At 37.8% G+C, this 12,292-nt stretch overlaps 1 protein-coding gene across 6 annotated transcripts in view; it reads left to right on the top strand.

Moving 5' to 3' along the window:
* The window catches only part of FZD3 (frizzled class receptor 3), a 96,166-nt gene that overhangs the window by 65,931 nt on the left and 17,943 nt on the right, over positions 1-12,292 (top strand). For 5 of the 6 annotated variants that reach the window (XM_055577759.1, XM_055577757.1, XM_055577758.1 and 2 more), the window contains one exon: positions 8,980-9,128. In XM_055577759.1, the coding sequence (XP_055433734.1) occupies positions 8,980-9,128 (149 nt within the window). Of the gene's footprint in view, positions 1-8,979; positions 9,133-12,292 lie in introns of those variants that run through there. The other variant, XM_055577762.1, reaches the window with a different exon arrangement.

Raw genomic sequence — 12,292 nt, 5'->3', positions numbered from 1 at the left:
GTAAATGGTATTGTCATCTGTGAGTAGTTGTTGTTCATTTGCTAAGTCATGTCTGGCTCTTTGCAACCCCATGGACTGCAGCACACCAGGCTCCCCGTCCTCCACTATGTCATAGAGTTTGCTCAACTTCATGTCCATTAAGTCAGTGATGCTATCTAATCATCTCATCCTCTGCCACCCGCTTCTCCTTTTCTCTTCAGTCTTTTTCAGCATCAGCGTCTTTTCCAGTGAGTCAGTTCTTTACATCAAGTGTCCAAAGTATTGGAGCTTCAGCTTCAGCATCAGTCCTTCCAATGAATACTCAGGATTGATTTCCTTTAGGATTTACTGGTTTGATGTCCTTGTAGTCCAAGGGACTCTGGTCTTCTTCACCACCACAATGAACTAAAGCATCACTTCTTCAGCACTCAGGCTTCTGTATGGTCCAGCTCTCACAGCTGTACACGAGTACTGGAAAGACCATATCTTTGACTGTATGAACCAATACAGCTATAATCATGTGCCAGTTAGAGCTAAAGTGTAATAAGGGAATTTTTAAACAAAGTCAGCCTAAAACACAAAATAAGCTAATTTGTAGAATAGAAATGCAAAATGATTGGAGATAAAAACGTGGACTACCAGAATCCAGGTCTGAAGTGGCTGGGGTGGCTAGGACATTCAGTTTCTTTGGGTATACAGAAGTAAAAGTGTTACATGGGAGTCAGAGGACTAGAACTAGACTTACCAGTTAAAAGTAGGAGTTGGAAATGGGACTCTACTGCTCCTAAAAGAAAGTTTATATAAAATGTGCAACCAACTCTTTCCTGAAGCTGCATTTAGCATTAAAAATACTTAAAATATTTGTCTAAAGATGTGAGAGGGCCAAACTGTAATGACTCAGTAGCTGAGTCTATGGTAGCTGATAATGGCTGGAGTGTGCAGTCATAATATTAGACCTGGTTTTTAACTAGGGCCCCATAAAGTAAAGTGAATTTGCTCAGTCATGTCCGACTCTGCGACCCTATGGACTGTAGCCCACCAGGATCCTCCCTCCATGGGATTTTCCAGGCAAGGGTACTGGAGTGGATTGCCATTTCCTTCTCCAGAGTATCTTCCCGACCCAGGGATCAAACCTGGGTCTCCCACATTGTAGGTAGTCACTTTACCATCTGAGCCACCAGGAAAGTCCAGGGCCCCATGGGTATTGGTAAAGACAAAAATGAATGAAACGTGGTGGATAAATAGGGGGAGTGAAGGAGAGAGAACAAGAGAGAGAGAAAACTCTCTTACTCAAGATCTGTAAACAGAAATTCCAAAGCATAATGAAAGAAAAAAAGCTAAACCTAAAAAGTCATTCAATAAAATCAACAGGAGACCGATTCACTCCCAAATGTAATAAAAGCAATAAATAGAAAGTAATAATTTTCTAAAGACTTATTTTAAAAATATGTATGTTTAGGATTCTTCAATAGATAAATAATAAAAAGCACTTTAAAAGAATAAGAACTTATGATAAATTAGCAGACGTGAAATAAGAATAGACAAACATAAAAGCCAATTTGCCTAGAAATGTAGTTACAGGAATTAAGTCGATAGATGGAATGGATTCTAAAGTAGACATGATTAAAGAGAGAACTAGCAAAGTGGAAAATTGTTCTAACTGTTTAGATCACCCAGAATGCATAATAGAGACTTAAAATACTCAGAATTATATAATTATGCCATTAAGAGATATTAAAAATAGGTTGAAAAACTTCAGTTTACATCTAATGAGAGTTCTAGAACAAGGAGCTGTAAGAATGACTAAGAAATGATAACTAAAGAACTACATCCTGAAGTTTTCAGAACTGAAAACTTGAAACCGCACATTAAAATTACACTCTGCATACTAAGCAGGACAAGTAAAAACCAATCACAATGAGAAACATTCTTTGCAACTATAAGACAGAAGGCTAGAGACATTTAAAAGCTACCATAGAGAAGAAATCTCCAAAAGATTATCAACTGTGCAGGCTTCTCAACAGCAACAGGGACAGCTAGAAGATAATGAACTAATGTCTTTAAAATGCTGAGTAATGATAACTTTATCCATCTAAAATACCACTGAAGATTGAGGACAAGAGAAAGACATTTTGGGGCAGACTAAAATAATTTAGCATACCCTATCTATAAGAATTTCTAAAGAGCATCCTTTAGCAGAAAGAAAAGAGAACCCCAAGATAGGATGAGGGTGTACTTTTTGGCAAAGTCACTTAACAATGATAATAACAAGACCAATTACTTTTGTAAAGGTTATTCTGAGTCTCTGGAAAATGATAACAAGGAGTATTAGGTAGCTAAAGTGTGCTAGGAGCATAGTCTTGTTCAAGAAGATGGAAGTGCTGAATACTTTTAACTATAACTTTTTCTCATAAAGCCAAGTAGAAGTATATATTGTAAATGTATGCATGTATTTTTTGAGCACCTGCTACGTGCCAGACACTGATCTAGGCTCTGGGAATAAGACCACTGGGGGACAAAACTCCTCATTGAGTTTATACTTTGGTAGGAGGAAACTATATATTGTTTAAAAACAGTAGTATAGCACAAACAAGCTTGAAAGAAATACATTGGTAAATAGGAAAAGATACACTTGAAAAAGGTGATGGTATGATGAAGAAGAAAAACTGGTGTGGCAATATTAAAGTCATAAAATACTGTTTAAAGTGAGCACTAAAGTATATTGGGCAGCTAGAGCATTTATATAACACCTAACATAGACTTAAAAGTGAAAGATGACAGGATTAGAAGGAAAACTGATGAGCCCACAGTTTAGCGTATCTCTATTAAAACAGATAGGTAGGGACTTACCTGGCGGTCCAGTGGTTAGGAATCCCCTTGCAGTGCAGAGGACATGAGTTTGATCCTTGGTCAGGGCACTAAGATTCCACGTGCCGCGGAGCAACCAAGTCCACACACCACAGCTAAGACTCGATGGAGCCAAATAAATACATATCCTTAAAAAAAAAAAAAAAATAGGCAAACAGAAAAGTAGTCAGGAAAACACATATACCTGGTTTTATTGCACTTCCCTTTATTGTGCTTTGCAGACATGACAGTTCAGTCACTTCAGTCACTCAGTCGTGTCTGACTCTCTGTGACCCCATGGACTGCAGCACACCACACCTCCCTGTCCATCACCAACTCCCGGAGTTTACTCAAACTCATGTCCATTGACTTGGTGATGCCATCCAACCAATTCATCCTTTGTCGTCCCCTTCTCCTCCCGCCTTCAATATTTCCCAGCATCAGGGTCTTTTCCAATGAGTCAGTTCTTTGCATCAGGTGGCCAAAGTATTGGAGTTTCAGCTTCAGCATCAGTCCTTCCAATGAATATTCAGGACTGATTTCCTTTAGGATGGATTGATTTGATCTCCTTGCATTCCAAGGGACTCTCAAGAGTCTTCTCCAACACCACAGTTAAAAAGCATCAATTCTTCAATGCTTAGCTTTCTTTGTAGTCCAATTCTAACATCCACGCATGACCACTGGAAAAACCATACCCTTGTCTAGATGGACCTTTGTTGGCAAAGTAATGTCTCTGCTTTTTAATATGCTGTCTAGGTTGGTCATAACTTTTCTTCCAAGGAGTAAGTATTTTTAATTTCATGGCTGCAGTCACCATCTGCAGTGATTTTGGAGTCCAAAAAAATAAAGTCTGTCACTGTTTCCACTGTTTCCCCATCTATATTTGCCGTGAAGTGATGGGACCAGATGTCGTGATCTTAATTTTCTGAATGTTGAACTTTAAGCCAACTTTTTCATTCTCCTGTTTCACTTTCATCAAGAGGCTCTTTAGTTCTTTGCTTTCTGCCATAAAGTTGGTGTCATCTGCATATCTGAAGTTATTGATATTTCTCCCGGCAATCTTGATTCCAACTTGTGTTTCTTCCAGCCCAGCGTTTCTCATGATATACTCTGCATATAAGTTAAGTAAGCAGGGTGACAATATACAGCCTTGATGAACTCCTTTTCCTATTTGGAACCAGTCTGTTGTTCCATGTTCAGTTTTAACTGTTGCTTCCTGACTGCATACAGGTTTCTCAACAGGCAGGTCAGATGGTCTGGTATTCCTATCTCTTTTAAGAATTTTCCACAGTTTGTGGTGATCCACACAAAGGCTTTGGCATAATTAGTAAAGTAGGAATAGATGTTTTTATGGAACTCGCTTGCTTTTTCAGTGATCCAACAGATGTTGGCAATTTGATCTCTGGTTCCTCTACCTTTTCTAAATCCAGCTTGAGAATATGGGAGTTCTCAGTTCAAGTACTGTTGAAGCCTGGCTTGGAGAATTTTGAGCATTACTTTACTAGTGTGTGAGATGAGTGCAGCTGTGCAGTAGTTTGAGCATTCTTTGGCATTGCCTTTCTTTGGGATTGGAATGAAAACTGACCTTTTCCAGTCCTGGGGCCACTGCTGAGTTTTCCAAATTTGCTGGCATATTGAATGCAGCACTTTCACAACATCATCTTTTAGAATTTGAAATTGCTCCACTGGAGTTCCATCACCTCCACCAGCTTTGTTCATAGTGATGCTTCCTAAGGCCCACTTGTCTTCAGATTTCAGGATGTCTGGCTCTAGGTGAGTGATCACACCATCATGATTATCTGGGTCATGAAGATCTTTTTTGTACAGTTCTTCTGTGTATTCTTGCCACCTCTTCTTAATATCTTCTGCTTCTGTTAGGACATACCATTTCTGTCCTTTATTGAGCCCATCTTTGCATGAAAAGTTCCCTTGGTATCTCTAATTTTCTTGAAGAGATCTCTAGTCTTTTCTATCCTATTGTTTTCCTCTATTTCTTTGCACTGATCACTGAGGAAGGCTTTCTTATCTCTTCTTGCTGTTCTTTGGAACTCTGCATTCAGATGTTTATATCTTTCCTTTTCTCCTTTGCTTTTCGCTTCTCTTCTTTTCACAACTATTTGTAAAGCCTCCTCAGACAGCCATTTTGCTTTTTTGCATTTCTTTTTCTTTTGGATGGTCTTGATCCCTGTCTCCTGTATAGTGTCACGAACCTCCATTGATAGTTTATTGCATCAGGCACTCTATCAGATCTAATCCCTTGAATCTATTTGTCACTTCCACTGTATAATCGTAAGGGATTTGATTTAGGTCATACCTGAATGGTCTAGTGGTTTTCCCTACTTTCTTCAATTTAAGTCTGAATTTGGCAATAAGGAATTCATGATCTGAGCCACAGTCAGCTCCCAGTCTTGTTTTTGCTGACTGTATAGAGGTTCTCCATCTTAGGCTGCAAAGAATATAATCAATCTGATTTTGGTATGGACCATATGGTGATGTCCATGTGTAGAGTCTTCTCTTGTGTCGTTGGAGGAGGGTGTTTGCTATGACCAGTGCATTCTCTTGCAAAACTATTAGCTTTTGCCCTGCTTCATTCTGGACTCCAAGGTCAAATTTGCCTGTTATTCCAGGTGTTTCTTGACTTCCTAATTCTGCATTCCAGTCTTCTATAATGAAAAGGACATCTTTTATGGGTGTTAGTTCTAGAAGGTCTTGTAGGTCTTCCTAGAACTGTTCAGCTTCTTCAGCATTACTGGTTGGGGCATAGACTTGGATTAATGTGATATTGAATGGGTTGCCTTGGAAACGAACAGATCATTCTGTCATTTTTGAGATTGCATCCATGTACTTCATTTCAGACTCTTGTTTTGCAGACACCACAGTTTTTACAAATTGAAGGTTCATGGCAACACTGTGTTGAGCAAATCTGTTGGTGCCTTTTTTCCCAAAAGCATTTGCTCACTTCATATCCCTGTGTCACATTTTGGTAACACTTGCATAACAGGCATTTCTCTGAGATGTTGCAGGTTTGGTTCCAGACCACTACAGTAAAGCAAACATCACAATAAAGCAAGTCACACAATTTTTGGGGGTGGGTTTACGTATAAAAGGCTCTCCATGGGCCTCCCTGTTCACTTAGACACAACGGTATTGAAATCAGGCCAACTAACCTCACAGTGGCTGCTAAGGGTTCAAGTGAAAGGAGTTGCATACCTCTCACTTTAAATCAAAGGCTAGAAATGATTAAGCTTAGTGAGAAAGGCATGTTGAAAGTTGAAACAGGCCAAAAGTTAGGCTTTTTGAGCCCAGCAGCCAAGTTGCAAATCCAAAGGGAAGGTTTTTAAAGTAAATTGAAAATGATACTCCAGTGAATTCATGAATGATAAGAAAACAAAACAGCTTTATTACTGATATGGAGAAGGTTTTGGGATCTGCATAGATCAGCCAGTCATGGCATTCCCTTAAGTCCAAGCCTAATGTAAGACAAGGCCCTAACTCTAATTCTGTGAGGGCTGAGAGAGATGAAGAAGCTGCAGAAGAAAGGTTTGAAGCTACCAGGGGTCGATTTCTTGAAGTTTTAGGAAAGAAGTCATCTCTGTAGCATCAGAGTTCATGGCAGAGCAGCAAATGCTGATATAGAAGCTGCAGCAAGTTATCCAGAAGATCTAGCTAAGATCATTCATGAAGGTGGTTGTTCTAAACAACAGATTTTCATTGGAGACAGAACAGTCTTCTATTGGAAGAAGATGTCATTAGGACTTTCGTAGCTAGAGAGGAGAGGTCACTGCCTGGCTTGAGAGCTTCACAGGGCAGGATGACTCTCTTGTTAGGGGCTAATGCAGCTGGTCTGGTGGCTCAGTGGTAAAGAATCTACCTGCCAATCCAGGAGATATGGGTTTGATCCCTGAGTCGGGAAAATCCCCTGGAGAAGGAAATGGCAACCCACTCCAGTATTCTTGCTGGGAAATTCCATGGACAGACGAGCCTGGTGGGCTATAGTCCATGGGGTTTCAAAAGAGTAGGATACGACTTGGCGACTGAACAGCAACAAAATGAAGGCTCATTTGCCATTCTGAATTATGCTAAATCTTCTCTTCCTGTGCTCTGTAAATGGAACAGCAAAGCATGGGGGACAGCACATCTGCTTACAACATGGTTTACTAAATATTTGAAGCCCACTATTGAGATCTACTGCTCAGAAAAAAGAGAGTCCTTTGAAAATATTACTGCTCATTGACAATGCATTTGGTCACCCAAGCGCTCTGATGGAGATGTACAAGGTTAATGTTGTTTAATGTCTACCTTCTCAACATCCATTCTGCAGTCCACAGATCAAGGAGTAATTTCAACTTTCAAGGCTTCGTTATTTAAGAAATATATTTTGAGAGTGGCATACCTCACAGCTTTCAGGATCTTAGTTTCCTGATCAGGGATTGAACCTAGGCCACCACAGTGAAAGTGCCAAATTTCATCCACTGGACTGCCAGAGCAGTCCCATAAGAAATACATTTTTAGGCTATAACTACCATAGTGATTCCTCTGATGGATTTGGGTGGTTAAATGAAAACCTGGAAAGGGTTTACCATTCTAGATACCATTGAGAATATTCATGATTCAAAAGAAGAGGTCAAAATATAAATATTAGCAGGAGTTTGAAATAAGTTAATTCCAACCCTCATGGTGCCTTGCGGGGCTTTAAGACTTTGGTGGAGGAAATAACACCCAGTGTGGTAGAAGAATAGCAAGAGAACTAGAATTAGAAGTGGAACCTGAAGATGTGACTAAATTGCTTCAATCCCATGATAGAACTTTAATGGATGAGGAGTTGCTTCTTATGGGTGAGCATTAAGAAAATGATTTTTTGACATGGAATCTACTCCTGGTGAAGATGCTGTGAGGATTGATGAAATGACAACAGAGGGTTTAGAATATTACATAAACTTAGTTGATAAAGCAGAAGCAGGGTTTGAGAGGATTGACTTCAGTTTTGAAAGACGTTCTACTCTGGGTAAAGTGTTACCAAACAGTAATTCATGCTACAGAGACATTTTTCATGAAGAGTCAATGGATGCGGCAAACTTCATTATTATCTTATTTAAAGAAATTGCCACAGTCATCCTATCCTACAGAAACCACCCCGGTCAGTCAGCAGCCTTCAACATTGAGGCAAGAGCCTCCACAACAGAAGAGTGTGACTCACTTGAAGGCTCAAGTGATGGTTAGCACTTTTTAGCAATAAAATATTTTTTAATTTAGATATGAGCATTGTTATTTAGACTCTTATGAGTAGATAGTACATTCTACATTGTAATATAAACATAAGTTTTATATGTACTGGGAAACAAAATAATCCCCATGACTCACATTATTGTGGTGGTATGGAACCAGACTTACAATATCTTTGAGAATTCCTATATAGAAGATTTGAACAACACAACTGATAAAGTTGGTCTAATACATAAAGAAAATTTTGTACCTAACAGAGAGTAAGCGTTATTTCTGAGCACACAAGGAGTACTTTAAAAAATGGACTATGTCCTAAATCACAGAAGAAGTTTCCAAAATATAAGATAACCAGAATCAAATAGACTACATTCTGTGACTATAATAATTTAACTTGAAATCAACAATAAAAAGAAATCTTAAAAAAAATTCACCTGAATAGAAACTAAAAAATGTACTTAATAAATAACTCATAGGTTAAAGAGGAAGCTTGAAAACAGCCAGCAAAGCAGACATGAAAGGAGGAGCATATTAAATAAAAGAACAGAAACTAATAAATGGGGGAAAATGATTAACACTTCCCTAATTGTATATTGTGATTACCAATGATAGGATGAGCAAAATTGGCTGAGAAGAATATAGGTATTATTTGAGCCTCTATTCCTATTCATGGTCTATTTTCTATATTAGTAATCTTTTTCTTTAGACTAATATGGGCTAGCAAGAAAATTATAGAACTCAGGCTATAGAATATATAGTCATTGTCAAATTTTCAGCAGTGTATCTTTTCCATATAATGAGAAAATTACAGGACTGAGTAAGTGCAAACATCAGACTTGTATAATTTTACTATTTATTTAAAAGATTTTACAGTGGTCTTTAAGAGAAATTTCTATTTATATATTTATGATATTCTTCTTTCCCTTCTTGTAGGTTACTCAGATGAGTCGTCCAGATCTGATTCTCTTTCTAATGAAATACCTGATGGCTCTTATAGTTGGTATTCCTTCCATTTTTTGGGTTGGAAGCAAAAAGACTTGCTTTGAATGGGCCAGTTTTTTCCACGGTCGTAGGAAAAAAGAGTAAGTTGAAGTAAATTATCATGGTGTTTACAGGCTTCACATTTACATAATTGTGTGTGTGTGTGTGTTTACTGTGTTGAAACAATTTGGATTTGGAGGAAATATTCCAATAAGATGATAACCTCAGCTGCCACCAGGTATGATTAAATCTTAAACCTAAAAACTTAGAAAAGATAGCCAAGTAGAACCAGGCTTAAGGCCTGTTCCTTACTAATTCGGAATATTTGAGGGAAAGCCAATCTTTTTTTTTTAAAAAAGCTCCAAATTATAATCTTCTTAAAATTAAAAACAAATGAATGCTTATATATGTATATTCTTATTTGATCTTTTTGACATTTCTGTGACGACTAGTGTTATCATCTCTGTGTAAAAGATATGAAAACTGATGCACAGAGAGGCTAGTGCCTTGGCTAAAGTCACACAGTATTAGACTTCCATTTCCAATTGTCCATTGTTCTTCCAAGTTACACCATAAATTATTTAAAAGGATAGCATGTTATTTTAGTTATACACATTAAAGCCAAAATAATAAAATTATATTAGCATATAAAGTGAAATATGTTATTTTAATTCATAGTTGGCCAAATTGCATATTAGAGAGTCATGGTAAAATATAAGATTTGGGCATATTTGAGGACTCTTTCATTTTTTGACCCCTTAATTAATAGAACAAAATAAGACCCTGCAGTATTCACAAAGGAATAGATGACTTCAAACTTTTTACTAAGTATAAAGTTAATATTTATACTGTATTTGGATTGTCACAAACTCTAAGTTAGTGGAATCCATATTCTTATGATTTTATTTAACCTAAGTTACATGGAAAATAAATTTTGGGAAAATGAATTTCTATAAAAGTCTTAAGATTATATGTAAAATGTTATTGTGTTTTGTATGGGTTAATGTACTTTTAAAATACATCTTAAATTACCACATTATCAGAATCTTGTGTTTTCTCAATTATCAGTAATTAGCAGCTTCTGTTATACAGATTCAGAGAAGGCAATGGCACCCCACTCCGGTACTCTTGCCTGGAAAATCCCACGGATGGAGGAGCCTGGTAGGCTGCAGTCCATGGGGTCGCTAAGAGTCCAGCACGACTGAGCGACTTCACTTTCACTTTTCACTTTCATGCATTGAAGAAGGAAATGGCAGCCCACTCCAGTGTTCTTGCCTGGAGAATCCCAGGGACAGAGGAGCCTAGTGGGCTGCTGTCTGTGGGATCACACAGAGTCGGACACGACTGAAGCGACTTGAAATTTATAAAAATCACAATTTTAAAATATACATTCCTTATTACCATATCTGAGACTACTGCTAGTGATATCAAACAATGCATTTCTCCTTTAAATGCAATTTCATTGGGTAGAGAAGGAAAGAAGGGGAAAGGTTAATTCAACAATGACAAAAATGTATTTTCTGGGAATTCATCCTTTGAGAAAGACGTTAATGAGTAGTTACTATGTGCCATGAACTATTCGGTGATGCCACAGGTTCAGTAGCCAAAAAACAGACTAAGTCCTTGATTTCTGTGGAACAGCCTTACTTGGGATATTTATCTGTGTATTCTTTGAAATTTTTAAATGTATTTGAATCACAGTAAAACATAATTCTAAGGAGAGGGTTAGCATTCTTGGTCACCTCTGAGCCACACACAAGCCGTTCTGTCACACAGCAATTCTGTTGTGTTAGAAACTCCAGATGGGGCTAAGCTAAACCAACGCTGCCCTTCTGGGGACTCATCCAGTTATTTGGGGGATCCTGACTGGGCCAGAATGCTTTTGAAACTGGTTAGACCTCCCCAAAACCCTTCCATTTGGTTTTCTGGAACCATGAACCACCCACTTCCCTGACTCAGCTAAGTCACTGCGACCCTCCCAGCTGGGACTGTGCTCTGGGCTAGAATCACTCCTCCAGAATGTGAGCAGCCTACAGTCATTTCTAGCGTTTGTCTGGTTGAGCCTTTGAGATATGACATATACCATATATATGGAAACCATAATAATGGTTTCCAATCAGTTGAGCACTTAAATACTCCAAGCACTGTTCTAAGCATTAAATCATTTAATCCTCTAGACAACCTTGTGAGGAAGATTGTCATTTTACAGATCAGAACACGGAACCAAGGTTCAATAGCTAGTGAGTGGCAGAACTGAGATTCAAACCCAAGCAGTCTGATTCTAGCCTCTAGTCTTTGCTGTTAACCCCTCTGTTATACTGTGCTGTCGAAAGACTGGCTTCTAAAATTATGCCAGTCAAATTAGTGTTCTTTCTCTCAGTGAAGTCACATTTAAGATTGCTTATGCTAATAATTCTGACACTGGTTGAAATATTTTTAGAAATCTTGTTTTGGAGTTATCTGGGTCACATCACTTAATTTTTCTGGACCCCTGGTTTCTTATTTGTAAAATGAGGAGACAGACCTTCACCATTTGAAGGTGGATTAAATTTTTGAAATGACCAGAAGTCAGTTTGAACCAATTTTTAAAAATAAGTTTAGAAAATAAATTCAGCAGTCCAGAGCAACTTTGGATGTGCACAGGGCCATTGATGACAGAAGAATAAATGTTGTAATAACTATGTTTGAGTTGTTCTTTCTTCTATCTAGTTTTTGAAACTCTCAGGATATATGTAAACATTATGTTTTATCATTACTTTATGATTCACTTTGAAACATTTAAGTTTGATCCCCAACTGTTGTTTTGCTGTACGACTTTTGAAAAGTTCTTTAATCCCTTGTGACCTCAGTTTCTTCATCTATAAAATGGGGATCACAGTATTCACTCTTGATGGATATCTCCCCCATAGAAGTGTCTGTTTAGGAGTTAATCTCCATAATAAAAACATTATTAAAAAAGATTAGCAGAGAATATATGTAAAACGCCTGGCACTATGCAGGTATTCAACAAATACTAGTCTTCTTTGCGTCCTTCTACCCCAGCACTAAAAATAACAATGGCAGTAACAGCAGTGATTCTTTTCTAATTTGAAAACTTAGAATATATGCACTTTGTCAATTTATGATCTAATCTTCACGTTGGAACTTTTTTTTTAAATAATATTGTCTAATTTTAACTTTATGATTCTTACAGTCACTTATTTACGCAAACTGATACACTAACCTTTGCTCCTGTTTAATTGGCTCTTTAATTACCATTTTGTTC

The sequence above is a fragment of the Bubalus kerabau genome, chromosome 4, assembly GCF_029407905.1.
Source record: "Bubalus kerabau isolate K-KA32 ecotype Philippines breed swamp buffalo chromosome 4, PCC_UOA_SB_1v2, whole genome shotgun sequence".
Classification (NCBI taxonomy): Eukaryota; Metazoa; Chordata; class Mammalia; order Artiodactyla; family Bovidae; genus Bubalus; species Bubalus kerabau.
The sequence above is the reverse complement of the archived record's forward strand: the minus strand, read 5'-3'. Positions and strand labels throughout refer to the sequence as shown.